Source organism: Chaetodon trifascialis, chromosome 14, assembly GCF_039877785.1.
Source record: "Chaetodon trifascialis isolate fChaTrf1 chromosome 14, fChaTrf1.hap1, whole genome shotgun sequence".
In the NCBI taxonomy this organism is placed as follows: Eukaryota; Metazoa; Chordata; class Actinopteri; order Chaetodontiformes; family Chaetodontidae; genus Chaetodon; species Chaetodon trifascialis.
In genome coordinates this window covers 10,625,995-10,653,427 of record NC_092069.1, presented here as the reverse complement: position 1 = coordinate 10,653,427, position 27,433 = coordinate 10,625,995, and the positions used below count along the sequence as shown (strand labels likewise).

The 27,433-nt window shown below is 41.8% G+C and overlaps 1 protein-coding gene across 3 annotated transcripts; it reads left to right on the top strand.

The window, feature by feature from the left end:
- Positions 1-334: 334 nt before the first annotated feature.
- Positions 335-27,179, top strand: tiam2a (TIAM Rac1 associated GEF 2a). Of its 3 annotated transcripts, none has more exons than XM_070979356.1 (20): positions 335-471; positions 1,410-1,493; positions 17,680-17,724; positions 18,136-18,297; positions 18,610-18,766; positions 18,908-19,035; positions 19,211-19,387; positions 19,475-19,554; positions 19,674-19,794; positions 20,386-20,517; positions 20,698-20,807; positions 21,240-21,433; positions 21,525-21,625; positions 21,974-22,087; positions 22,275-22,431; positions 22,811-22,941; positions 23,058-23,199; positions 23,280-23,327; positions 23,464-23,655; positions 23,856-27,179. In XM_070979356.1, the coding sequence occupies exons 1-20, from the start codon at positions 442-444 to the stop codon at positions 25,790-25,792; spliced, it is 4,242 nt and encodes a 1,413-aa protein (XP_070835457.1). In that variant the 5' UTR covers positions 335-441; the 3' UTR covers positions 25,793-27,179. The 3 variants fall into 3 exon arrangements, with proteins under 3 accessions (XP_070835457.1, XP_070835455.1, XP_070835458.1); XM_070979354.1 differs by having other exon boundaries at positions 23,464-23,688; XM_070979357.1 differs by lacking the exons at positions 335-471; positions 1,410-1,493 and adding an exon at positions 7,168-7,284 and having other exon boundaries at positions 23,464-23,688.
- Positions 27,180-27,433: the final 254 nt, after the last annotated feature.

Below are 27,433 nucleotides of genomic sequence, written 5' to 3'. Positions count from 1 at the left end.
TGTGTGTGTGTGTGTGTGTGTGTGTGTGTGTGTGTGTGTGTGTGTGTGTGTGTGTGTGTCAGAGCCCGGGTACTGACCTCCAGAAGAAAAACCACTGATAGACTTGAGTAACTCTGCAGCTCGACTATGAACCAGAACGTAGAGCAGAGAGCACATTAGTCTAGTTTTAGCTGCTCCGCACTGACTACCTGTAACTGTTATTATTATTAGTGTGTGGTGGTTGGGGGCCGCTGATGTGGAGGGGACCATTTGGTATAAGTTTTAGTGTCCTGAAGTTGACGCTAGGGGTCGCCGGTGTCTCTGCAGATTTCCCATTGGGGTTATGCGCCATATTGGCAGTCTCCTCCATCTCACCAAACGTCGAGCATGCATGTCTCAAACCGGTTATTGATGAGCTATCTGTAAATATTTACAGTCACCTGCGAGCCGAAAAACAACACTATGGAGGCCGTCAAAGCCTTTAACAATGAGGTTTGTTTGAATCCATTGCGACATTCTGATCACTGAAGAGAGCAGAAAATGTCTAATTCACAATTGCGGTAGCTAGTTGGCTAACGTTAGCATCAAGTAGCAGAGAAGAGCAGTCTCACACAAGGCCGCTGTGTGTGCACAACAATACAGAGATACTATAAAATGATTCATTGTCTAATCCGTGCTGACCATCCATGTGCAGACTGCAGCTGGGAGTTGAATGTGTTTCTTTACACACCGTGTTAGATTGCGAGCCTTTGAGTATATTTTTTCCAGATGATGCTAACGTTAACGAGCTAGCTAGTTACAAGTTAGCCCAGCCGCCTCAGTTACGTGATAACTTCGTTAGCTGACTAACTAATGGACGTGATAAAATAACTCGCACTCACCGCCACTATGCTAGATAACTATTGCCATGTAATTCGGACTGCATTTGTATTGTCTTACTGGTGTAACACTTGTTAAGAATAGAAATAAACTTGTACATTTGGACCGCTAATGCTAGGTTAACCGCTAGCGTTAGCTATCGGAGATCTCAAAGCCAGTAGCGCAACCGTTTGTCTGCATTGGCACTACAGTCTGTCTCCTTTGGCACAATCTGTAAATGCTGACCTTACTATCACACTCACACCTAAAAGCTAAAACGAAATGGATTCGTCGACTGCAAATAATTTGTGATCATTTTGTTTTAACGATAGTATTAAAACAAGTCGGGAGGCAAGCCGACTAACGTTTCATCGTCTCATAATAAAATTGGTGACTCTGACCACAAACATACCATATTAAGGTTTCGAAAATGGTGAACAAAGTTTTACAAGGGATGATACTTTGGAGGAGTGATTGTCCATACAGTCTTTAAATGACTATGGTTACATAAGGTTATGCTTCAATGCTCAGACCGTATGACAAAAGCTGTTCTCTGTTGTCTCATTTTTCAGTTGTACTCATTGAACGAGTACAAGCCGCCCATCTCCAAGGCCAAGATGACCCAGATCACCAAGTCTGGAATCAAAGCTATAAAAGTAAGTATGTAGTATTAAAGGATGAGGCAGGTAATTGGGAATAAAAAGTGAAAAGGGACATGTTTTCCACATCTTATGTTCAGACAAATGTCTATGCGTAACCATCCAGCTATGAGCGTGGTTTAAGAAAATATGTATGTATAATCCTTGGTAAAAAAAAAAAAAAAAAGCAAAAAAAACCCCCAAACTTGTGCAAGAGTAGGTCCACAACCGTATTTTACATATGTAATAAATTGTGATTTCAGGCCCCAACACAGAAATAAGATACTATAACACTTAATTAATCTCCCATAGGGCAAATCTGGGTGTTACAGGCAGCAGCAATAGTTTCAGAAATATGAAGAAAAAAGACAAAAATGCATCCACGTATGTTTTTAGAGTGATTAGAAGCAAAATGTGGAATTCATGTTGACTTTCTATTTCTAACAAATATATGTTTGAGCCATAACCTGCTCGATTCAAGCAAAACAGTTTTTAAACATTTTAATACTACTTTACTAAATAATCATCAATTTGCAGTTGATGAAATTCAGAAGATGAAACTCAAGCCAACATAGCAGCAAAGCTATGTTCTCCAAGTCACCAGTGTCGACTCTGGAGTGATGTCAGTCATACTGCACTAAAACCATGCAGTGAGTGGCTGTATGCCCTCATTGCACCTATTACCGTCACTGATCTCCTTATAACTGTGATTTGATCCATTACTAAGCGATCTCAGCTCAAGTCATCTCATCCCCACAACCTAGAGTTGTTTTTGATTTTCTGTTTACCCTTGAGTAATTCTGTGTGGTATGTAAAAATACATGATTTTTCTTTTATAATATTTTTAATTCAGTCTTGCACAAGACTGTGGACCTCTATAAGCCCTTCCGATGACCATATTCTTTCTCAAATACCCTGGAAAATTGTATTACCTAAAAATAGTGCAAAGGCATCTGTTCTTCAGGTACCTCTTAGTGTTTTCTGTAAAGCCTTGAGGCTGAAACTCACACCAGCATGTGGTTGGTAGGCTCACAAACAAGGTAGAAAATAAGAAAGCGTTGTTGGGTTAGTGGAAGGAATTTAGGTGAGGAGAGCGGTGTTTTAGCATGATGCATATGAGCCTATGTACTGTACGTTTTTGTTAATTCCGAATTTCCACATGGGACCCCCCTATGCTGTGCTGGACCATGAGCAGATCCCATCAACAGGAATGGCAATTAATGTTGTTTACCTTGGTTCATTTGTGTTTGACGGCGTGGGTTATAGGGCTGGAGCAGGAGTGAGATCCTGTGGGACTCCATATTAACTGTGGAGTGGAGGGTTATGGATGAAAAGGTTCTTGGGAAACTCAACACCCGATATGAATAAAGTCAGACTCTCATGCGGGTTTTAGCAATTTTCTGATTGTCTTTTTGTCCGTATATGAAAATCAGAAAGCTAACCCAGGACTCAGCCATTAGTTTTTGTGTCTTACATATATGTAATCACAGGGGACACATTTTGTGCTGATACATTTTCCAGAGTTTCCTCTATCAAAGCCATTCTTAACCAGGCTATTCCCCCTCCACCCATAACAATTATGTAAAATGATTCAATGCGTTTTTCCCTATCATCTGCATAAGTGTTGGTGACCATTAATATTAGTATAACTTGAATATGAGGCTCAGAGTACTCTGAAAGGTCCACTGGTCAGGATCTAAAATTTGGCATTCAAAAAAGTCAACTGTTGCTGCACATGCAATCATTTATAAAATATGCTGTCGAAAAGTGAAACTCAGTAAATTGGCAGTAAGGTAAATTGGGTGGTGCTGAAAAAGGAAATTTGATTTTGGACTAATTGCTTTAAATGGCATGAAAAATTAGCTTTTGTACAGAAGCTTTGTATTTCATATGTCTGGGCCGGAACTTCCTCCTCCATGCACGAGTCATCGTTTACAGTCCAATGAGCAACATGACTTTCAAACTGGACAACAACTTTACATTTCATCCAGTCTTTCTTTGCAGATATCTGCATATGAATGCAGGTAATTTTTTGAAAAGCTAAATCTTCACATGATAGCCAATAGGTCCTGAGATTGCATTTCAGCCTGTGTGTTCTGCCTCTTCTCCACACAGACTGACTCACGGAAAACCAAAGCCTGCTCAAACACCATTGGTTAATTCTTATCTGACCATAAACAGAAACCAGAACACTTCTGGTGCCAAATTCTTGTTCATTTCTTACACATTCTGCGTTCTTATGCAGATTTCTTTTTTTTTTTTGAGGTTATAGTTATACCTATAGGCCTTTTTCACAGCAGACCTTTTGACCTTAATTTGTAGGGAGAGCTCAGATGTTTCTAATTACATTAATGAGGACCCAGTCAGGACAGTCACTATGTTTACATGCAGTCAATATTCGGGTTATGGTCAATATTCCGGTTTCTGAAACATTCGGAATAACCTGTTTACATCCGTGAGCAAACAGGGTAATCAATTGGGATATCCAGATCAAAACAGCAACGCATGGAGAACGTCATGACGCAATGCGCGTCATTTCAGCTTCTTCTTCCTGTATCCAAAAACAACAACAACAACGGCAGCATGGCGGATAATGAACAGCCCGGGGCTGGTGCTGACCCCCCACCAGTACTTGACACTATTCTGTTTCACTTTCTTCATTAATGGAAGGCGAGAACGTGAAGAAATAGGAAATGGAGCCGGAGCTGTGCCATCCATATCCATGCTACCTGCACTCAAAAGACCAAGATTCCTTGCGAATAGAACATGTGCAGAACACATATTAATGTTCCGTTCGATGGGGATATTCCGATAGGTGTATACATGACCAAATATTCGGGTTAGAAGAGGAGTAACCCAGGGGTCATATTTAGGTTTTTAAAAACCCTTTTCAAAAGGGTTGTTGGTGTTTACATGGCCGTCCGCAACCGGGTTATTGCTGATATTCCGGTTATGAAAGGGTTACTTGACTGCATGTAAACGTAGTGAGTGTGACACTGAGCCAGAATGCCAGGACCCTGGAACCAAGCAGCTGATTCAGACATTGTTGATTCTATATATCTGTGCTTTTCCTGCCGTGACATGTCAAACCTCAGTGCTTCTTTCTGACATTTGAGTGAACAAATTGTTTTGAATAGAGTTTGACATCTCTGCTGATGAGCGACTGCTCTGATTGGAAGCCAAATCTGAGGCTCAGTGTTATGTTAGAGCTGACAGGTTGATTTCATGCAGCACCAATTATAATGACATAGACGAAAGAACAACAGTGGAATTGCTTGTACATTCTAGTGTACTATGGGTAGTACACTAGCATGACACTGAAATAGTATGCTTAAACAGATTATTTACAAGTATTTTAACACCGTGTCTACACAAGAGTGGCCTCCATCCTCTGCCGGTCTCTGCACTGGATATGTTTAGTCAGTACTGCTGCGTGGTTACCCATGTTTTTGTAGCACTCATTGCCTCTATACCTTGTAGTTACCCTCATAAAATAGAAGAAAGTAGACTTGAAGCTGAAAAAGACGCTTTGGGTCCGGGTTACACATGTGCATTGTGGTGGCCTGTGTGGACAGCTATTGATTAAAATATTGATTAAAATAGAAGTTTTATTTGGAATGCCCTCTGCTCTGAGTTTACAATTTCATTCTCGTCCTCCACGTTTACTTGTCACTCTTTTCTTCTGCGGCATGTGAGAATGTGGTAAGCAGTCCTGCTGCCAAAACACGTTACCCTTTGAGACCACATGAGATTCAAACCCTGATTCACTACATAGCCAGTCCCAAATATATGATATAGCAGAAAAATCTATATCCAAAGACTTGATCTAGTTCACTTTCTGTGACAGGATGCTAGAGGTACACAATATGGGCAAAATCTTCTGTCATGGTACATTCGAATTTATGTCATAGAAACGGTATATATCACACTATTGTAGATGATATGAAGACATGGTTTAAGATAACCATGCTGTACCATACTTCAGCAAGTGCCTCTCAAGAGACAACACTTAAGATAAAAACAAAAGACTCAAAGCAGTGAAACTAACTTTCAAAATGGAAACTTTAAGGTTCAGATGGTTTGGGTTGAGAAGAACAGAGATGCAGTAGAGATACATTATCGCCACCAGCCGTCGCTCTCATGTCATGTGAGAATGTGATAAGCAGTCCTGCTGCCCACATCACTTGATCTTGTGAGGCAGCTGGATTTCGACTTTGCGTTGCCTGCCCCGAATATATAGGAGAAACACTAAATATGAAATCCAGACTATGCTGCAGAGGGTCTGGATATTGTCCATAGTTGCCTCTTCACACATTTGTCCATGTCATATATGTTCTGACTTACTGGAAATACTTAATTTGGTTTAGGTGAGGGGTGACAGCTGGGAAGAGCATACAGGAGGAGGAGGAGGACTCATCCATAATGATGACTATTTTTGCGTTGATATCTATACTCCATGTATTTGGATGTATACACAATGTCAACGAAACAGTGGAAATCAATATACAGGCATGCAGAATGAGTACGAAGCAGCCACACTCCACGTATTGTCATCAACACGCCCACTCACTCGCTGTGAATGAGAGTGTGTAAGCACAGCTTATGGGATAGCTCCTGTGGTGGAAACAGTATTTCCATATCTCTACTGGAGGACATATTTCTGCAGTCGCACGATACCATCATACCGCCCAACCCTACATGACACTTTAAATGTTTTTACGTTTTAAATTACATGAGTATATGGTCACCAAGACAATGGTGTGCCCATTCAGATCTTGCAAATGGTCTTGAGAATGATTGACCCAATTGAGATACCAAGTTCAGTTCTAGCACCATAGTAACATTAAAAAAAAAAACAAAGCATTGCTCTCCATGGATCACATGTTGAAGGTAGATTGCGCTGTTTTTGTTGCTTCATCTTTAAAAATCTTCATACGATAACGTGGCACTTTGGGACTCAGTTACAGTTTTTAAGCAGTCACCTGACTAAGGCATGTTTGAAAGGATGGTCAATGTGATTTTAATACAGACTCACCTCATATATATTTTGTTTTGGGCTTCTAGTACTGCACTCAACTGCATAAAACCCCCCAAAACTTTTCCTCTTAATTAGGATTTGTCTTTTTTTTGCCAGAAAGACCGTTTCTGTAGTCTGTCTCCTATTCTTACACTATATAATTCGAAAGGCTGGTTTCCTGCACACTGGGCTTGTTAAAAGTCTTTTAGAGCAGTGTTTCTCAATTCCGGTCCTCGGGCCCTACTGCCCTGCATGTTTTAGATGTTTCCTGCTCCAACACACCTGATTCAGATGAGTGGCTCGTTATCAGGCCACTGCAGAGCTTGATGACGAAAACACTGTCTTAGAGAAAAAGGCTGATCAACAAAAAGTCCAGATGACCAATTGTGCTTATAGTTCACCAGAAATACAAGACTATTCAGCATTGTTACTGAGACACTAAAGATATACAGGCCAAGAGTGAAGATATTTCTTCTTAAATTATTATTATTATTATAATTATTATTATTATTACTTTTACTACTATTGTTATTTTTCCAACATGTGAAGTAGACAGCACAGGTCCAGGACACCAGTCCTTAACCACAAATGTTCTGATAATGTTAGTACTCTTTTTTTCCCCTAAAGGAACTGCTGCTGTTTTGCTGTTGCTGTGCTGTATGTTGCTTGTGAATAACACCCGTTTCCCCTTCCCTCAGCAGCTCTCCCAGCTCCCCCAAAGCACTGAAAGTGAAGCAGGAGGATGGGGTGGAGAGAGTTACAAAGAGATAAGAGAATCCCTAACCAGCTTAGGTAGGAGTATGGGTTGTTTCACAAAGAAGATGGAAGAAGACTAAAATCATTGAAACTTAATTTGCTCCCACACACCCAGAGAAGCGGGGACTTTGCTGTTGCCACTGTTGTGGGCTGCACTCCCCCTCTGGGTGTCATACGTTGGTCGATGTTGGTTTTGAGCTCTTTATTGCTTTGGAAGTTGGAAGTGCAATCTAATTAATTTTCTTCTTGAATTGGCTGATGACACTATTTGTGTTGTGGTCTAGTTGGTGCACATTTCTCTCTTGGTTGTCAAGTCACAACATTTTCTGTGTTGCTTCATTCTGTATATTGATGGAGCATGACCAATCATTAAGTTGGTGTGTTGTTTGGATTCTGGAGTTGTGAGAGTACAAATAGACAAGATAACATTGTTGATCTTTGGTTTGGAACCAGATCCGTTAAGGTGCTGGTTTAACACTAAACACACAGTAGTCATCCTCAGCAGACATTACATATAAACACTTGACTTTCACATGACATAAGCAGCTGAGGGCTGAGTACTTGTAACATGGATATTGTTTGTGGGTGTTCAAGAGTAAGCGAAGTTCAAGAGTAAGCAACTATTACTGTTGCATTAATATAATTCACCAACGTGGCAATTTCCTTCATCCGTGAGGGTTACGTGTTTCACAGTCATAAACTCTCAATGTTTTGTCTTGACAGAGCAGTTGTGATTTATGTCATCTGCACATGCAGTGTGGCTGTATTTTTCAAGGTGGCACATATGATATGAAAACAGATGAAGATGTCTAAGTAGCTGATCTGATCTTGGTATTTAAGATAAAATGCAAGTGCTGATTTTAACAGCAATTTAGGACTGTTAAGTTTGAATGAAGGAGAACTAACATGTAATTCATTTTAATTGATTTGAATACAGCTCACAGCCTAATGCTAGAGTACAGTGGCATGGTTAGGGTTAGGCGATCATGTCTGTTTTCATATCATCCAATCGTGGTTACTCAAGGTTGCTGATGGGCGGTCAAATCTGTGGGGGGCAGCGGGAGTAGGAGGGGGGGGAAGGAAGTTATATCACAGCACAGCAGTGCCTGCATGGATGACTTAAGGAGCAATGTAACAGCCATCTCACTAATGGTTAAAACTATAAACTAGCGCAAAAATAACAATTACCAACATAAACCACCATGTTCTGAACATTACAAACACTTAACAAAAAGTGTAATTCTTAAATTCAAAAATATTTTGGAACACAAAACGGTAAATTTAACAAACTACTCGGTCCAGCTCAACATGTTGGTCGTCTCTACCTCCGTCCAGAGATATCGGGTATCAGTCCTGCGTTTATGCACATGTTGTTGAAAAAATAGACTTGAAGTAGGGTTGGGTGATGATGGTACATTTCATGCGACTGCAGAAATATGTCCACCGGTAGAGAATTGGCAATACTGTCTCCACCACAGGAGCTATCCCATAAGCTGTGCTTACACACTGTCATTGTCACAGCGTATGCACTGCTGCCCTGCTACACAGCGAGTGAGTGGGCGTGTTGATGACAATACACAGAGTGTAGCTGCTTCGTACTCGTTCTGCATGCCTGTATATTGTTTTCCACTGTTGAGATTGCGTTTACGTCCAAATACATGTAGTATTGATAAACACAAAAACAGTCATCATTATGGATGAGTCCTCCTCGTCCTGTACACTCTACCATGCTGTCAGCCCTCACCTAAACCAAATCGAGTATTTCCAGTAAGTGAGAATGCGTTTGACATAAACAAATGTGTGAACGGGCAACTCTGGACAAAATATAATTATCTTTAATATCACAATCCAAGTCATGTCCAGAAAACTACTGTCATAGAGCACAGAGCAAAGTTTTGGTGAGCAGTCATGTGGAGAAGGGAAGGACAGGGTGTCAGATCCATGGAAATGAGACTTCAAACTGTTTACTGTTTAACTGTAGTTTGTTTAACGATTTAAAATTCACTCATGCTGATGGTCTGGGCGTAGTGGGCGGACATGCCACTTAAACAAAAACCTCTGTTATGAACAGTTAGGTGCAGATTCTAGAGATTATTTGTTATGATATCTTAGATTTGATAGGAAGTTATGTTCAAATTGCCTCAATAATGACATAAGAGGGGGCGCCCCTATAGCTCAGCTTGTAGGGTGTGCACCCCATGCATTGAGGCTGCCAGTCATCTGCAGTGGCTCATTTGCTGCGTGTCTCCCCCTCTTTCTCTGCCCCATTTCCTGACATCTCTTCACCTGTCACTGTCATAAAGGCTAAAAAGCCCCAAAAAATTATAATAAAAAAAAAATTACTTAAGAGAAACTCATTGCAGATCTTTCCTTCAATAGGTGCAAGCCTAGTTCCCAGTCGTTCACAGTGCCTCCACTACCCTGAGAGGCAAGCTAATAGCCAACATTTGTCATTGCAGTGTTCCTTTTTAAAATCTTTTGCAATGCTTGGAATGCTACTCGACTAAAAAGTTACAGCCCTCTAACATCTGGATGGTCAAATCCAAGTGAACTGCGCTCTGTTGTGAGGACCAGTGTTAGCTGTTAGGCTGTGAATTTGTTTTCAACACACACTTTTTCTCAGTGTGACCAATCTGACAGACATATTTACTAGTTTTTCATTTCCACATCTGGGCTTTAACAGTTTGTGGATGCTGTTAATTATCCAACAGCCATGAGTTTACCTTTCTTGGGCTGCCATAAGTACACAGCCACTGACAGGCTATAGTCAGCTGGGCTTTGCTGGGTTAAGCCTTAAACGGTGTTTGTTCAAATTCATGAGCAGAGATGCAGTGCTTATTGACAGCTCTTCAGCCGAAGATGGTTGTCTCTTTTCTTTTTGTATGTTGTGCGTCTGGTCCATTGTCTGTATTGTCTGTGTCTTCCCTCTTTTCCACAATCAATTGACAATAACAATCTTGTAAACAGTACTCCTGAAATCTTAAATGTGATTTCACAGCAATCCAAATCTGCTGTTTGTTTGTTTGTTTGTGCACCTTTAGGACCAAACTTGACCTTTGGCCGATTATTGCAAAATGTGTAAGACTATTATGCCAAAGATAATAAGAGTTGAGCTTGCAGGACAACATGAACGAGAAATTGTGAAATAGTGTGCAGGCGTATCAATAATTACATTTGTACATACTGCTGAAAGAGATGTAGATTCTCTCAGATTGAGATATTAATTTGTTGATGAAATATCAGCCTCTGACAGAACTCTAAATAGTTTGCAACATCATCAAGTGAAGTACTGCAACCATATTTCCAGCACTAATTGGTAGCTGTCCAGAGACCATTTGTTTGCCTGTTAATGGCTGTTGTTGATCATGTGAATTTGCAAAGTAAAATGGGATTCATTTCTCAAACTTGAGATTCATACTTGTTGCTTCACTGTGTAGTTTGTGCATTTGTCAAATGCCACAGTTCTCTGCTAAGATCTGCTCAGTGTAATTTAAAACATGTAGTCTGCGCTTTTTATCTTTGGCTTGATAACTTCAGTTGGACCATGTGACTAGCGTTCATCAAGTGTCGTAGTATGAGAGCTAATCTAGGATCAGTGATGTCTTTTTACATGATTTATAGACAGTTAAAGGGACTTGGTCTGACTCATCTACTTGATAAATGCAGCATAATGTGTCCATCAAACCCTGTACACTCACCTTTGTTAAATTAATGGGAATATTATCACCGAGTTACTTCAAAGAAAAGATAATTACCATAAATTCTCAAAGAGCCTTTATTGAGCTTAGGATCAGGATTTTTTTTATCTGATTTTCTCTCTATTGTTAGAATGTTTGATCAGATTTAAGGACCAAGTCTCCCTTTGTACTGACACACAGTTAATTAAGTAACAGCTATCATTACCTAGATCTATATGTAAATAGTCTGAGTGATATAAAAAGTGAGATGAAATTATCTAAATGAAGGTTCTATGCATATTTCAAGCTCCCATATTTGAAATAGGCATTTTGTTGCCGTGCTTGTTTTGATAACTGATATATAAATGGCCATGAGTACCACAAACAGTATTACAGCATCAGCTGTCAGCAGGAATGAATGATTTGTGTTGACTCAGTTTGTGAGAGCAATGACTTAGGCAGTCATCAATAATTAAATAAGTGACATGGCATTACTGGTGCTGTGTTATAATGTATTCAGTGGAGCTCTTAAGACACACCCAATTGCCTATTGGGAATTTGATGTTCTGTGCATCCAAAAGTCGTGTCTCCTGCTTTTAGAAGAAACTACAAACATGGAGTGAATGAGATCCTCTCATGGCAAAGACAGCTCAGAGTATTCAAAGTAAATCATTTAAAAAAATCTGCAGAAACCTTTTCACCAGGATTTTTTTTGCACCATAAGATGAATTATATTAATCATAGCCAGAATATAAAGGCACTGCACACCTGTTGTACACCCACACAGGTGTTCTCACTTATTTCGGCTGATTAGACCCTTTTTCAAGACTGTGTGAGAGATACAAACTGACCTACTGTCATCTTTCAGACTCTCCTGTTAGCCTGGCGAGACATATTTGTCCCATAATGAACTGCCTCTTTCATTCTGATTGAACTTTTGACACGTCACATCACATGACCAGCCAGTTTCAAAGGCCCTTGGGATTGACCTCTTATTGAGAAAATATTGAAAACCCTTTTTCACAGAAGCTATTTTGACATTTAACACTAGGAAGAGCACAGGTGTAAATACTGAAACCAATGATGGCTGAATTCCATTTAGCTGCTTCAGTTACAGAATCCACATACTGTTCATGCTGGTGCACCATCACACAGTACTTAGTGGAATATTTAAAGAGGACAAAGCCATTATTAATGTTATCAGTAACATCTGTGCTTGTCCTACTATGGCAAGTCCAAATTTACTGTGACAAAAGCTTGCTGTTTATATCCTTGTTTATGTAATTGGTCAGTGAAATAACATGGGCCACAGAGGATGCTGCCTGGCTGCAGTGAATGATGGAGGTCAATGACAGTAAAGTTTTTGATTAGAGGCTGTCTAATTTACAACATTGTGGGCTGTAGCTGATGGCGTGCTAGCCAGGCTGGCTCCCCCAGTTAATGCCCTACTCGCACTGTTTTTCACCACACCACAAAATGATGTGAAATCCAGTCTAATCATGCCTGATCTTTATTATTCTCATTAGTGAGCGATGTCTGGGGAATATCACATCATTCTCAGGATAATTTCTACTCACCTTCATCTTGAGTTGATGTCTAATCAGCTGGAATAACTTGAAACACGTTTAGGTGTGCAGGGTCTTAAACAAAAAGAGAAACTGGTTTGGAAAAATGTTGTTTTGATATATTTTATGTTATGGTCCAGTGTTTTTCATACAATATAGCAAGGTTTCTTGGCTTAGTCCAAATGAGTTGTTATAAGGAACGTGTGACCCTCAAACCCTTGACACACCTGTAGTGCATCCACTCGTATTTTCCAACATTTGCCTGAGTTGACCTCTTCTCAGGACCATGTGGGAATTGGTGACTGATTCCCATCAGAGCTGTGCCCAAGCTCAACCTGAACATTATTATTATCTGCTATCTATTAGCCAGAATAACCTGTGTTTGTGTGCAGTGCCATTAAGGTCTTTTTACAGTAGTGCTGAAACAAACGCATTTGCAGTATGTTTAAAAAAAAAACAGGATATGACTTCACAGCCTTTCTTCTTTCTCTTTGCTTGTGTTCAACGTAGCACCTAGATAAATGTGATGTTGGGTTTGTTGCAAAGGGTGTAGTAATTATTGTGTAAAATAACTTCTACCAAGTAGTTGTGTAGAAAGGTGTTTCCTGGTTTGTTTATTTATTCAGTTCATTTCTCAGGGACAGTGCATATCAGCAAACATTACTGTTAATATTAATGGTCAGTTGTTACGGGTCTGTCAATGGCCAATGCTGGCATGTAGAGAAGAGGGTGGCCGATGGCCAATATATGCCCAAAGAGTGACAGTAATTCCTTCACAAATGAGCCCAGTGTTCAGATGAGGGAGAACCCCACTTGTTTGGTTGAGGACAGATCCCACATGTACATGAAGTGATGTTATTTGACCTGCTGCTACCTGTGCTGCTATTATCTGTCTTCCTTTCCATGTGCTTTTTTCCCTGTCCAATTGGTCACAACAGTCACCTGAATGTACCTAACCGCACATTTGTGTAAGGTTGCCTGTATGTCTGGGTTTCTTAGCGTGAAAACATTGCCAAAGTCTGCATGTCATTTTCACAATCATTTATTGCATATACTTTAGATAGGCAAGTTATTCTTATCTTTTGCACACTTAATCACGTTCTGCAGTATGCTAGATCTGTTGCCTTGAGACTTGTGCACTCTGCAGCAACTAGTGTATGAGCATGTGTGTGTGCATGTGTGTGAGGTAGGCATGCCTATGCTCAGTATGGATCCTGTATGGTAACTGTTCTCATCAAAATTTGCAATATATACTAATATGATGCGATGAAAATTGTTCAATTCAGTTAGAGGAATTAGGCTTTTCCTGACAATATCTTTTATACTAACTGAATAGAGTCAGGGCTGTTATCTTGAAGAAAGATCAATAAGTTGTTTCCTCATCAGTAACCACAGTTTTTCTTATTCTGTCACATGTTGTGACAGTGTGTTTACATGTACTTGTTACTGGTTTAGTTAGGAAATTCTGTTAACTAAATCCAGTACTATTTACTTAATATTACTTAGTACTTAATTCATATTTAATATTTGTTTCATTACAAAAATGTTTCCCCTCTTTAAGTGCCCTCTTTAAGAAATCTGTTTCTATTTCATGATGCCACATTTTATGATGCCACCTTATGAGACTTTAATTTTTACTCTTGTGACCAAAGCACAGTCATTTGACCCAGTCAGCATTCTATGAGGAACAATTGGTAGTAATATTTTTTCCCCACAATGTCGAAGGCATCACTTGCATTAGTCTGCCTCTGATTGCTTTACCTTGATAGCTTATCATATCAATTTTCGCTCCTCATGCCTAAACCCAACCAACGAAAGCAAAGCGTGTTAGCCAGTCATAGACAGAGCAGGACAGGTCATGACTTCACTGAAAAAATGTTTGCCTATGGCAGTGATTTAGGTGTGATAACAGCACAGCTGTTCATTTGAAATCAACAATAGCAGCTCCTAAAGAGGTTATCGTACATGCTGCAGTAGCATCAGTTACATCCTAACCGGAGACTATTTTTTAATTGAAAGAAGAGCAAAGGATAGCACTGCTTTTCTCCATGGAAAATATTTTTTCACTCTTGTCTCGATTGCTCTTTTCTAAACAGTTTCCATGATGACTTCCCAGGTGGTTTTTTGTAACAGATCATCTGGTGCATCAGGTTAAGTGTGACCTCACCTCACGTCCGTCCCATTCTTGTGAAAGCAATATCTTAGTAACACCTGGAGGGATTATTGACTTACACAAACAAACATGGAAAGCAGTTTAACAACTAGAGTCCAAAAGATTTCTTCTTTAAAAGAATGCAATATATTCAAGTCGGGACGCAACCAGAGTCTGCTGGCAGAGAGAAGTTGTACATTAGTAAGATGTTTAAAATTATGTATGTCAGTCTTCATACATTTTTCACACGTTTATATGAGAGTGGACCTACATTTGCGTTGGTCAGTTCTCTTTTATAAACATGCAGCTTTAAGTCCTTTCATTTCACTTGCACAAAACTAAGATTCATTTATCAGAATATTTTACTGTTACACTGCAAGTGTGCACAGTTGTGAAGCCTGCCTGAAATGTACATAATCTTTTAACTTCAGTGTTTGTTGGAACTATATTTAAAATGAATTAACCTCATTTGTTTCCAGTTCACCTCGTGTCATCGTCACTGACAGTTTAAATTCAGGAAGAAAGGAATAGATTGCATGGGGTAAGCTCATCTTAAATGTGACTAGTACTGTCATATCTACACAAGATAAAGTCTCTAAGTGAAGACAGCATGTTTCTCACTGGACATTATTCACTGGAGTCATACATGTCAATATAGCGAGAACTTCCAATTTGCCAAATAATACACTTCATCCCTTTATTAAATTCCTTCAGAGTCTTCACTACATACATTATATGAGTCTGGACAGACATGGATGTAAACTGCATCTTGACTGGTTTGCGGAGGCAGACAACTGTGAGGTGATAGTTGTAGTGATGCTTGGTCATGATAGTGGTGTTGTTGGCAGTCATAGCCTCCTTATCATTCAGCTGTTTCATGCTGAACGAGGCTGCACCTTCCACCTACCTAGCCAGATTATTATGTAATCTGGGGTGTGTTGGTAGCTACCATTACAGTTATCGGTACTTGGCACAGTAGTTCAGAACCATTGTTAACAGCCACAGCTGGCTGGTTAATTCAGACTCACCTCATCAGTGTTTAGTTCTAAAGATGTTCCTCTGTGAAAGAGGCACAACACTGAAGCACTAGTTTGGGTTGTCTTCTCAAATCACTTTGAGGCCCAAAACAATGAGTGGGATATTTGCACATTTTAATTAACGCATGTGTCACAACAATAAAATCCCTGTTTTCATTGTCAAGATATGAAGTTTTGCCTGTATTGGTCAGTGTTACTCTTATACTTGGGTGAATGGGACTCGTGACACTCTTCAGTCCTTTTAATCTTTGTCTCCTTTAGGTTTAAATAGGTTTACTTTCTACTTCTTTAAGGCTCATGTTGCATTGCGTTCAGTTCAGTTGAGTTTAGAGAAGGCGTCTGTCCTCTTTCAGTTGCTGGTCTCAGTTTCATGTCTCTTCAGTGACTAGCTTTAGTAAAGCTACTGCTTACTGAATTACATTTTTTGTAAATATGAAAATAAAGTAAAAAAAAATCTTACCACTGTAGTCTACAGTTTCAAGTGTAAGTAACCTTTCTGTCTTTTTGTTTTCTTGATGTTTTTAGTTGTTTGTTGAATGGTGTATTGCTATTGCCACAGTCTGGTTTTTACAGTTGGGCTCTTCTAAGAGTGATTTTTTTGTCTTGAAAATTTGTCACGCTCTTGTTTGAGCTTGTCTGTTTTCATTGAGTATGCACAGTATTTGAAAGCTTATCATCATTGTTTCATTTTTTGTTGCTGCAACTTCTGAAATCTGGGCAAGGGTTTAAAATGTTTATGTGGCCTTTATTCATCAAGAGGATTGTTCTGACAAATAGTTTCCGCAAAAGCTTTTCGAAGAATATGCAAAAGGGCTCATTTTAAAACTTATGTAATATCAATCCACCGTTAATAAAAATGCTGACAATTTGGCAAATTGCCTTTCCAACAAAAGCATAGAACACAATCCTTTAATTAAAGTGACCATTGCCTTTGACAGTAACACCTCAGTGCCTTATATGTGACCCTAAGCTTCCATGATACATTGTTGGCATGCCTGCACTTGCTTGACAGACCTTTCATGTGGCCTTTGAATTATTTAATTGAAATTACAATGTCCCTGTATTTGGTCTCTGATAACAAAAGATGAACTGTGGCCTCTTAATATCCTGTACTTTGACTCCATCTACTGGCTGGTTGTAGAACTTGAGTTCCAAAACAGCCATCTGTCCGTTAATAGCTGTCTGCTCACCCCTGGCTACCCTTTATGTTGTAATGGCCTTACTTACCAAAGAGTATGTGTACTGAATCTGGGAAGGCTGTTAACTGAACAATGTAATGAAAGTGATCATTTGTGTCAAACCTTCTGGCCGTTTAGAAAGCTGAGATACATTTACCTCTCCACTTGTTTTAATGAATACAACCTCCATGTTTTGTAGTATGAGTACTCATGTTGTGGTATGAATGAAGCGACTCTGATAAGGCTGTCACTATTAGTTTTACACATGTGAGTGTCGATTCCAATTTCAGGATATATTCATTTATATTTGTAAAAGAACCTACTTCCCTACTTGTTGCCCATTTAAGAAAGTTGTTCCCTTTTCTTTCTTTGACTGTGATTTTTTTTTTTTTTTTTGCATCTTTCTGTTAACAGCATTCAAAAACTATTTAGCTGATACCTGGTTGTTCTTTGTAAGTCTAAATGAGGACAGAACAGCTTGGAAGATTAAATGATTTTACAGCAAATTTTACATTCTTAACAATCCTAAAACTGCGACAACTGAGACAAAACTGGATTTGTTGTCACTAATTCCTCTGTCTTTAATGTCAGTAATGGGTGGTGGGGGTGTCAAGAGGGGTGGATAGTGCACAGCTGGGGAAGCTGTATAGGTATTCGAATGAAGAATGAACTTTCTGCTCAGCCATGCGGTTTTCCTGTTCCTTTCTCAGGTTTCAGTGATTTTTCTGGTTTTGTTTCATCTCCACTGTTGCACTTTCAAACTGTTCTGAAATCCTGCTGTTCAAGTCACTCAGATGTTTCCTTTCCCTTTATCTCTTTCAGTTCTACAAGCACGTTGTCCAGAGCGTGGAGAAGTTCATACAGAAGGTGTGTTTTATTTTAAATGAGGATTGACAGCTAAGTGAGGTGAAAGTTTGGGAATTAATCCACACTGAGTGTACAAAATTGTAACTTTTCATCAAGCAAGTTGACGAGCAAACTCAGACAAAAGTTTGACTTTCCAAAACCAATCACAAAGGACATGAAAGATGATCCAAAGGTTAATATTTTCAGCCTAAATGCAGTGTTCATACTCTCACAAATTGCTTTTTTTAAACCATGTCAATGTGTTCTCTTCACAATTTTGCAAATTGCTTGCGACCTACTTGAATTATAGGACAGTAAATGGGTGCATTCATCAGTTAAGTAATGCATAAAAGACCCCAGACAGTAACTTCATAGAGTGTATCACTGTCATTAAACTATCCTAACACCAGCTGTCTCTTTCTGCATCAACAGTGCAAGCCAGAATACAAAGTTCCAGGGCTGTACGTGATCGACTCAATTGTCAGACAGTCGCGACACCAGTTTGGGACGGAGAAGGATGTTTTTGCCCCTCGCTTCAGCAAGAATATCATCGCAACGTTCCAGCACCTCTACCGCTGCCCTTCAGATGATAAGGTCAGACAGCTTTTAATAGGTTTTGTTTTCCTCTCTGTGGCTTTTAATTTCTGTGGCTTGCCACTGTTTCATGATAGTTAATGCACCTTGTAATATGCCTCACCTTGACAGGAATAGATGTTCAGAGGAATAAGTCTGTCTGTTTACATTGTTGCAACTGAGTGATTTAGTGAATTGACAGTTTTTGGCTTTGAGAATCCTGCAGTCTTCTCATATCAGCACTTTTTTGGCTGCATCTGTCCAGAAATGTAGTGACTTCACGTTTGACTGTTATGTCACAGTTGCTTTTGTCGTGTTTATTGGTGTGTCCAGAGTAAGATAGTGCGAGTCCTGAACCTGTGGCAAAAGAATGCAGTCTTCAAGAGTGACATCATCCAGCCTCTGCTGGACATGGCGGCAGGGATTCCCCCTCCCAGCGTCACACCGGTCATACCCAGCAGTGCTGCCCCAGTCAATAACACAACACCAGGTCAGTCAGAGTACGCACAAGTGGAGTGAAACACACATACCATACACTCTGATAATGTTGTCAGATAACTTGTTTGACACCACTTTGGCATGCGCTCAGTTCATGGTTCATGTTGCAACACCTCTGTCGCTGTGTGTCCAGGCACCCCAGCTACCCCGGCTACTCCAGCTAACATAGTCCAGGGTCTGCCTGATTGGGCTTCCCAGATTACCAACACAGACACTGTGGCTGCTGTGGCACAGATCCTGCAGAGTCCCCAGGGACAACAGGTTAGTGAACAGCATCTCAGTTAATAGACTATTAAACTGAAAACATTTGTTATGAGTAAATACTCATCCTTAAGAAGCTACGTCCAGTAAGACAGTACTTTATCCTTTTTGCTTGCGGAGTGTGTGCAGTTTGTGTAGCTGTTTGTATCAAATACTCTGTTATCACCTGTTGTAGCTGCAGCAGCTGGTTCAGAGTCTACAGATGCAGCAGCAGAAGCCTCAGCCGTCCCTGCTGCAGGCCTTGGATGCTGGCCTGGTGGTTCAGTTGCAAGCTCTGACAGCTCAACTCACAGCCGCCGCTACTGCCAACAGCCTCAATCCCCTGGAGCAGAGGGTCTCCTCTTTTAATAAGGTAATGCTTCAATCAGCAACCAAATGTTTTTTATACCTTGCTTCATCTGATGCCTCCTAATGGGATTGTGTTGTTTGTTTTTTCCAGAAACTTCTGGGTCCTTTTGATTTTGGGAATGATTCTGAACGCAGTGAAGACTCCAAAAAGGACACGTCATCTTCTCAACTGTGAGTGTAGTGTGTTTTATGATCGCTCTCCTTCATTAGAGCTAACTCAGTAGTGATACATAGTCCTTTCACTGTGTCCACTGCCTCCACTATCTAAGCTGTCTGCTGACCACTTTCAGGCCCATGGTGTCGGAGCCCATCAACAGCTCCCTGTTCCATCAGCTGGCTGAGCAGCTACAACAGCAGAACCTGGAACAGTTTCAGAAGCAGCTTTTAGAGCACCAGCAGCACCAACAGAAGGTAGATACGAACACTAGTTGCTCTGTTAACCACACCAAATAGGAAATAGCCTCAAGGTGTTTTACAGATGAAATACTTATTGGGTGTGCAAATGGATGAAACAAATATCTGAACATGAACATCCAGAGAGGTTCCAGTACTCGCCCAGAGGGACTCCACACATGCATAAGTGCTTATCCCCAGCCACCACACTATGTAGAACCCTGTGACATCTGTTTCCGGTTTTTACAGATTCAGTTGCATATTTTCCCCAAACTCTTAGTTTTCCTTTTAAATTTTTTTTACTGAATTCTGTGTTTTACAATTATACATATTTTGTCACCAGAAATAGTATCTAATCATGATGGATGGATACAATTTCAACAGTTCAATAAGAAAATATTCTAAATGTAATGACTATCAGTGAATTTGATGTAACACAAAATGATTTTTTTATCACATGGATCTTCTGCAGGAAGCTCCATATGTAGCTTAAACACAGTGGGTTTGATTGAGGCTACTCTCATGAGCAAATATGCTAAGACTTGTCTGCTTAGATGCCTCATTGATTAAAGACACCTAATAGGTACATGGTTGTTTTTGTTCTTTCAGGCAATGGGCATGGAAGGACAGGACTCAATCTTTGGCCAAGAGAACTCGGTTGCGACTGCCCAGAGCAGCAGCCAGGCACAGCTGCCTGAGCCAGAGAACAAGTTGGATGACTCCATAGACAACCAGCAGCAGGTATGTCTGGCCAGTGGGCCACCATCAAAACTAAGTAAATCATAGTCATTCATTCCTTGGTTGTTTTTATTTATCTGTCAGCTGAGATCTGATAGCAGTTGCTGCCATTTGCTACAGTACCTGATATTTCTGTGTAGAGAGGTGTTGAAATGACATGTCATGACATGTTTTTTTTTTTAGGACATGGATCTGGATGAGGGGCCCGATGGTATGGAGGAGGAGATCTTTGAGACAGAGGAGAAGAAGATTGTAAGCACACGCTCCAGAACACGCTCAAGGTCACGCTCCAGGTCAGTGGCACTTATTTCTGAGATCTCATTATGAGTTTTGTAGATGTGCCTGGAATAATGCTGAATTGACTGTTGTATAAATTGAAGAAGCTTTGGTCTTTTGACCTTGTTAGAAAAGTTTGGCACTGGTTCTGACTGGAAGATGTTGAACTGTAATGGATAATAACCAAAACACATTGGTAATTGCACTCCTTATAACCTTGTGTCTGTCTAGCTTACTGTATGTAGGACAGACTTTCATATTTCTGAAGACAAACAGTGGCTACTAGCTCACTGCAGTGCATTTGTAAACTGGACAAAGGTTTTCAATGCAATTATGAACTGTGAATGGCTTTGCCGCTCTAAAGGAGCAGGCCTGCGGTGTTACAGTAAACATGACAAAAAGTCAGTCCGCAAAGAATTTCCAAAAATTTTGATGTTTTCTCTCTGTAGGTCTCCCAAGAGGAGACGGTCCAGATCCCGCTCAGGCTCACGGAAACGTAAACACCGCAAGCGATCGCGCTCTCGTTCCAGAGACCGCAAGAGGAAGTCGTCGCGGTCTTATTCAAGTGAAAGACGCGCCCGAGAGCGAGAGAAGGAACGGCAGAAGAAAGGACTGCCTCCCATACGATCCAAAACTCTCAGTGGTAAGTTGTTGTTTCAGAATATTGTCACAGTTGCTTGCTGTCTGTTTGTTTCTGATGAGTCGTAATTGTTTTCCCCTCTACCTGTACTTAGTGTGCAGCACAACTCTTTGGGTGGGCCAGGTGGACAAAAAGGCCACTCAGCAAGACCTTACTAACTTATTTGAAGAGTTTGGCCAGATTGAGTCTATCAACGTAAGTAGACCTCTCCCCCTCATAAACCTCTCATTTAGTTTCTGCATGTGAGCCAGTTCTTTGACCTCCAGAATCTTCAAATGATACGTCCTAAAACAACCATATAATGGCCTTAAGCTGCCGCTAACTGTATGCCGTATTTCCATTACAATCCCCCCATTTTTTTAATGTCTTTGTCATTCTTCTATGCTACACATTTGCACTTTCTCCTTTTCTCCTTCACTCATTTCTTTTCAGTTACATACCGAAGTCTATTGTCATTCTGCAGTGTATGGTTATGTCTTGTTGTTTAACCTTCAACAGGTCTTATTTAATGAAATCTATGTGTGTGCGCGTGTGTGTGTGCAGATGATCCCTCCCAGAGGATGTGCCTACATCTGTATGGTCCACAGACAGGATGCGTACCGTGCCCGCCAGAAGCTCAGCACCGGTTCCTTTAAGATTGGCTCTAAAATCATCAAGGTGCACATTACCTTTAGAATTTGATTGTGTTCTTTCTCCTTGTGGTTTCTCCTAATGTAATTTTCCACTGACCTCCAATGGTGAAACCCAGAGGTCGTTTAGCTTTCCAGGCACAGGGATCCTTGTATGATCGCAGAATTGATTCTGAGAAATACTGTTTCTTAAACTCTGTGTGTGTCTGATCCAGATTGCATGGGCTCTGAACAAGGGCGTAAAGCAGGAGTACAAGCAGTTTTGGGATGTGGACCTGGGCGTCACCTACATACCTTGGGAGAAGGTGAAGGTGGATGACCTGGATGGTTTTGCTGAAGGAGGTATCATTGACCAGGAGACCGTTAACGATGGTGAGAAGAAGCACATCTACTCTTTAGCTTCTTTCTTTTGGCACAAGCACGGGGTCTCTTGACTCAGTAGCAGTGCTTATTTAAATAGATGTAGGATGTAGAAGCAAGTATGTACACACACTATGAAAGCATAATGTACATTGGTTGGCATTTGATCATCGAAGTGGGATTTGTTCTGGGTTTTTTTTTCGTTCCCTCAGTTGTTTGTTTTGTTCTGGTAATGCCCAAAATCCTTTAAGAAATCCCTTCAGGAACCACCAACCCTCACGGAAAAAGGAAGACAATGATTGAGTTGGAAAATTGCGGCTAAACTCTCAAATCCAAACAATGAATTGGAGTTTATAACTTAGTTTTCATCTTTTTTTTTCTGTTTCTGCAGAATGGGAAGCAGCCAAGAATGCTGAGCCAGCCAAGGACGTTACGAGTCAGCCCGTAAGCGCTGAGACTACAGCAGCATCCAACACCCAGGCCGAGCCCTACAGCCAGCAGGTCACCATGATGCCTGTGCAGGTACCGAAGAGGGGCTCTCTCAATCTATAGACAGCACTGTGCACATAGTGCTCGCTGTTTTGGTTTGTAATGTTAAGGTATCCACGTTTTGTATAAACTCTCTCATCTCTCTCCAGCTGCCAGTAGCCCAGGCTGTTCCCAGTGCTGTAGGTTTGGTGCCTCCCACCTTCCCTGTCACCATGGGCATACCTCCACCAGGCTACGGGCCGCCCCCTCCCTTCATAAGGGCTGGCTTCAATGCGTCACAGCCACCACCAGGTAAATAACGTAAACGGTTGTATGGACAACAGACCTACAGAAATTCTCAAGCTTACACAGAATCATTTTCTGTTGTGCAGGTTTTATGCAGGCAGCACAGACGGCAGCCATGGCCTCAGCAACCACTTGTGAGTATTTATGAGAGTCTACCCTTATAAGTAATACATGCATATAATTCTGAAAATGCACATGTCCTTTCAAGGCATTTAGTTGGAATTTATTAGCCTGCATTAAATTTCTTGTGTATTCTATACCCACCTGTAGCTCTCGTGCAGCCTTCTGTGGCAACCAGCCAAGAAGCTGTTAAGGACTCGCCATTCAGCGCTATAATTCCTCCAACCAGCTCTATCCCTGGTAGCTTCATGGCCTCAGCCATCCCTGGAGCCGGTATGTTCAACCCAGTGGGAGTCCAACCTCAGCAGGCCACCAATGAGAAAACAGCTCAGTCTGCAGAGGGTATGGATGCTGCTGCAGAGCTTACACTGCAAGGTAAAGCAATGCTAACGTGGTCTTATGTGAAATAGACAAACATATTTTCTAACAGACACACTTTCATCATATGTCATATAATATTTTTTTTTTGGTGGATATAGAAGTTATTTGTATTGGCAACAAAAATTTTAACATTTCTTTCTGTCATTGTCTGTTGTCCCCAGGCATGCAGAATGCAGTCCGCAGTGGGATGGGTCTCCTTGGCATGCATCCCACAGCTTCCCTCGCCCACCCACTGCATCAGTCTGGTCTGACTGGACAAAGAATGCCTGGCCTGCTGCCTCTGGATGTGCGACCTAACCTTCTCCAACCTGGGGCCGCTGCCCGCTTCCCGCTCCTCATGCAGCACGGCCCCACCCAGCAAGCTGCTGGCCTCCTCGACAGTACCCTCCAGGCTCAAGCCCGTGCCAGGGCTCCCTTTTCTCAGCTGGACCCCTTCAACAGGGCCCCCAACCTTACTAATGAAAATTTAACAAAGACGGAAGATGAGTCCTCCTCTGGGGCCGATGAGGGCAAAGACCAGGACTACCGTTTCCCTCCAATGGAAAAGCAGAGCACGGGCCTGTTGAGGACCCCTCCACCAGAGCATAGGGAGCCCCTTGCAGGAGGTGGTGGTGCAGGAGGTGGTGGAGGAGGAGGAGGCAGGCCTCCCTTGCTCCAGACCCCAGGGACTCAGCCAGCTAGAACCAGTCTAGCTGGACGTCTGCAGGCTCTTGCAGGCTTCACTCCTGATAACCGCTGGAACCAGACCAGAGGGGACTTTGATGAACGAGATAGCATGCGAGGAGGCCTCCAGGCCTCAGTCGGTCCAAAAGGCTTCCAGGAGGAGCGCCCCACACCTGGGCAGACCTTCCCCAACCGCTTTGACAGCCGTCCTGGGACAGCAGGGGGCACAGCTGGAGTTTCAGGAAGTGCTGGAGCTGTTGGGGCGCCACAGGCCTGGAACCGTAGTGGTGCTGCCGCAGCGCCATTTGACAGCGAAATACATCAAGACCTTGATGAACGAAGACGCCCGTGGGACAGACAAAGAGACAGAGATGAAAGAGATTTTGACTTCAGGAGGGAGATGAATGGTAACCGCCACAGCCGAGAGCGAGAGCGGGATCGCGAGAGGGATCGAGACAGGGAGCGAGGCCGAGAGCGTCCCAGAGAGCACGAACGTGACAGAGAGCGTGACAAGGAGAGAGACCGCGAGAGGGAACGTGAACGTGGGGGCTGGACTCCTCTTCTCCCTTTGCCTACACCTCTGCTTCCAACTCCACCTCTTAACCCCAACCTGACCCTGAACCAAGGCAAACTGCTTGCACCACTCAAATTGAACCCCCAGATTCAGCCACGATTCCAGTCCCCACTACTGCCCCAAGCTCAGGCCAAGCCCTCTCTGCTGGGTCTGAATCAGCCGCTGCCTCAGGGTCAGGCTAAGTCTCCACCTCCATCACAGAGCCAAGCAGCTGTGACTGAACCCCAGTCAGACACCCCCGCTCCGTCTGAGACACCTCAGGCACAGTCACCACCCTCAGCCGAATCACCTGACCCATCATCTGACAGCAAGGGTCAGAGCCCACTGACTGAGGCTCCCACCGAGGCAGAGTCATCACCACAACCCGAGACCCCTCCACAAACAGAATCGCCATCCCAGCCAACGGCCCAGTCCCCCTCCAAAACCACTGCTTCTATAGACAGTGAGACCCCAAGCCAAGCCTCACCACTGGCTGAGGCCTCATCCCAGGACTCACCTGTGGCCTTCACACAAGCTGCCAGCCCCCTTGAAGAGATGACTCCTTCTCTGGAGGAACAGGAGAGCCCACAAAAGGATGAGGAGGAGTCGTCACAAGAGCGAGCCTCCTCACCTGAACCACAGTGGGTCAATGGACCTGGGATGGACAGTAACACTGTGGATGAACCCACACCCGAGGCCTCCCCTGAGCCCTCCCCTGAGCCCGCTCAAGGACCCTCCTCCGAGTCTGTGCTCCCTGAAAGTGAACCAGAGCAGGAGCAGCTTGCCTCTCCTAAGGACGTAAACAATGAACAGAGTGAGCCCATGGAGGAAGCTACGAGTCAGCCAGTGGTAGACACTGTCACAGACACTGAGGGGACATAATCATCACTCAGTAGGTAAAAGATCATTTTGTAAAGTTGTCTCTTCTTCTCTGTACTCATGTCAGCAAACCACCACCACACGGGACATGGCGAATACTGAGTCACATCAGTTATTGTCTGATAACCAATAACAAATGATTTTATCTCTCACAAATACCAGTGTACTTAAAGAGAAGGCTCCTTAGCTGATATATTAAATAGACAATTTTGTTTGTGTTTTATTTCCTTTTTTAAGTTGTGATGCCAACCCACCCATTTTAATTAATCTAAGCTTGGCAAATTTTATTGAATTGCCTACCAAAATGTTTCAATTGTGTATGGGGAAAATGAGCTTTGACCTTCCTATGGAAGAGAGTAATAGAAATCCTGGCTGTTCGACAATGGATTTAATATACTTACACACAATACTTGACGGCAGTTGCTGGCCCCATTTCTGTTTCTTCTACTTTTAAAATGCTGCTGCGAAGTTTTCAGTGAATGCTTTTGTGGTGTCCTACAATGCTTTCTGTTTCTAAGCAGAACAAATAGCCTGCATACAGTGAGACCAGTACAGCTGCTTATAATTGGGAAAAATGATCATTGTTAAAATGAAAACATGAAAATGTTGTATCCCCAAAATAAATGTCTGTAATTTGTTTCCAATTATACACTGAACACAAACACAAAATTACATGCCGGGGGAAAAAAAGAAAACACAGGGATGTTCTGATGTTGGGTACATATTGTTTTAGTTTGAAATAAACATGATTTGTCTGTTTAAAACATGCTTTAGGACTGTTTTCTGATCCAGGACAAGTGGAAACTAAGACTGCTTTACAGACTCGTACACAATGTGTGCTGTCACCTCAGTCGATTTGAAGTTCTCGTAACTCAAGTTGCTGCTATACCATCCATCCACAGTGCACTTTGTTGGAGGCAACCGTGGGACTTGTAGTTTTTAGTTTCTGATTACATCAGCCTGTATGTTTTCCTAAGCTTTTGCTGGGTGACTGTTGAGGATGGGATTGTGCCTTTTTTGAATGGATTTGTCGTTCATGATGCTACCCAACACTACTGTGTGATGTACACCAGACTGTGCGTGCAGCTCAGTTTCAGACAGCTCTATGAACACTATGCTACCTGCACAGAATTGACTGGCCAACCGTTAGAATGGTAGCTGGGCAGTTTGTACAGCACTCACCTAGAGGAGAACAAGTCTATATACTCCATTGTTCTGTGCATGCAGGCCTGTAGCCATGTTTTAACCCTCTTGTCTCTCTTGTTCATTTCATACTTGTAGTGCTTTTCTGTTGAGACATACTACTAGAAACCCATAGTCTGCTGTTCTCTCAGACCAAATGTCTACTACAGGAGTTGTGATGTTGAATAAAAGTTGAAGGTGCATCAGATCTTTACCGCTCTTATTGTCATGAGTCCTGATTCAGGCTCAGCAGATGAACCCTCGCATACACATCAACACGGCCGCTTCAGACATAACCTTTAATACTTTAACCAGACATGTGTTAGTTGTTTAAACCAAAGAAAGTGTAAGTGTATCATAGGCATGCATATCTAGTATACCGGGTTGTGTATTGAGAGTATCACATATTATTTTCTAAGAATAAAAAAAACACCTAGACTGTAGAAACTGACTTTTTCCAAG

Coding starts and splice junctions, on each gene's coding strand:
- tiam2a (XM_070979354.1), top strand. CDS start 442: ATGGAGGCCGTCAAAGCCTTTAACAATGAG. Junction 17,725..18,135: donor TGGAGAAGTTCATACAGAAG/GTGTGTTTTATT, acceptor CTGCATCAACAG/TGCAAGCCAGAATACAAAGT. Junction 18,767..18,907: donor AGTCAATAACACAACACCAG/GTCAGTCAGAGT, acceptor CTGTGTGTCCAG/GCACCCCAGCTACCCCGGCT.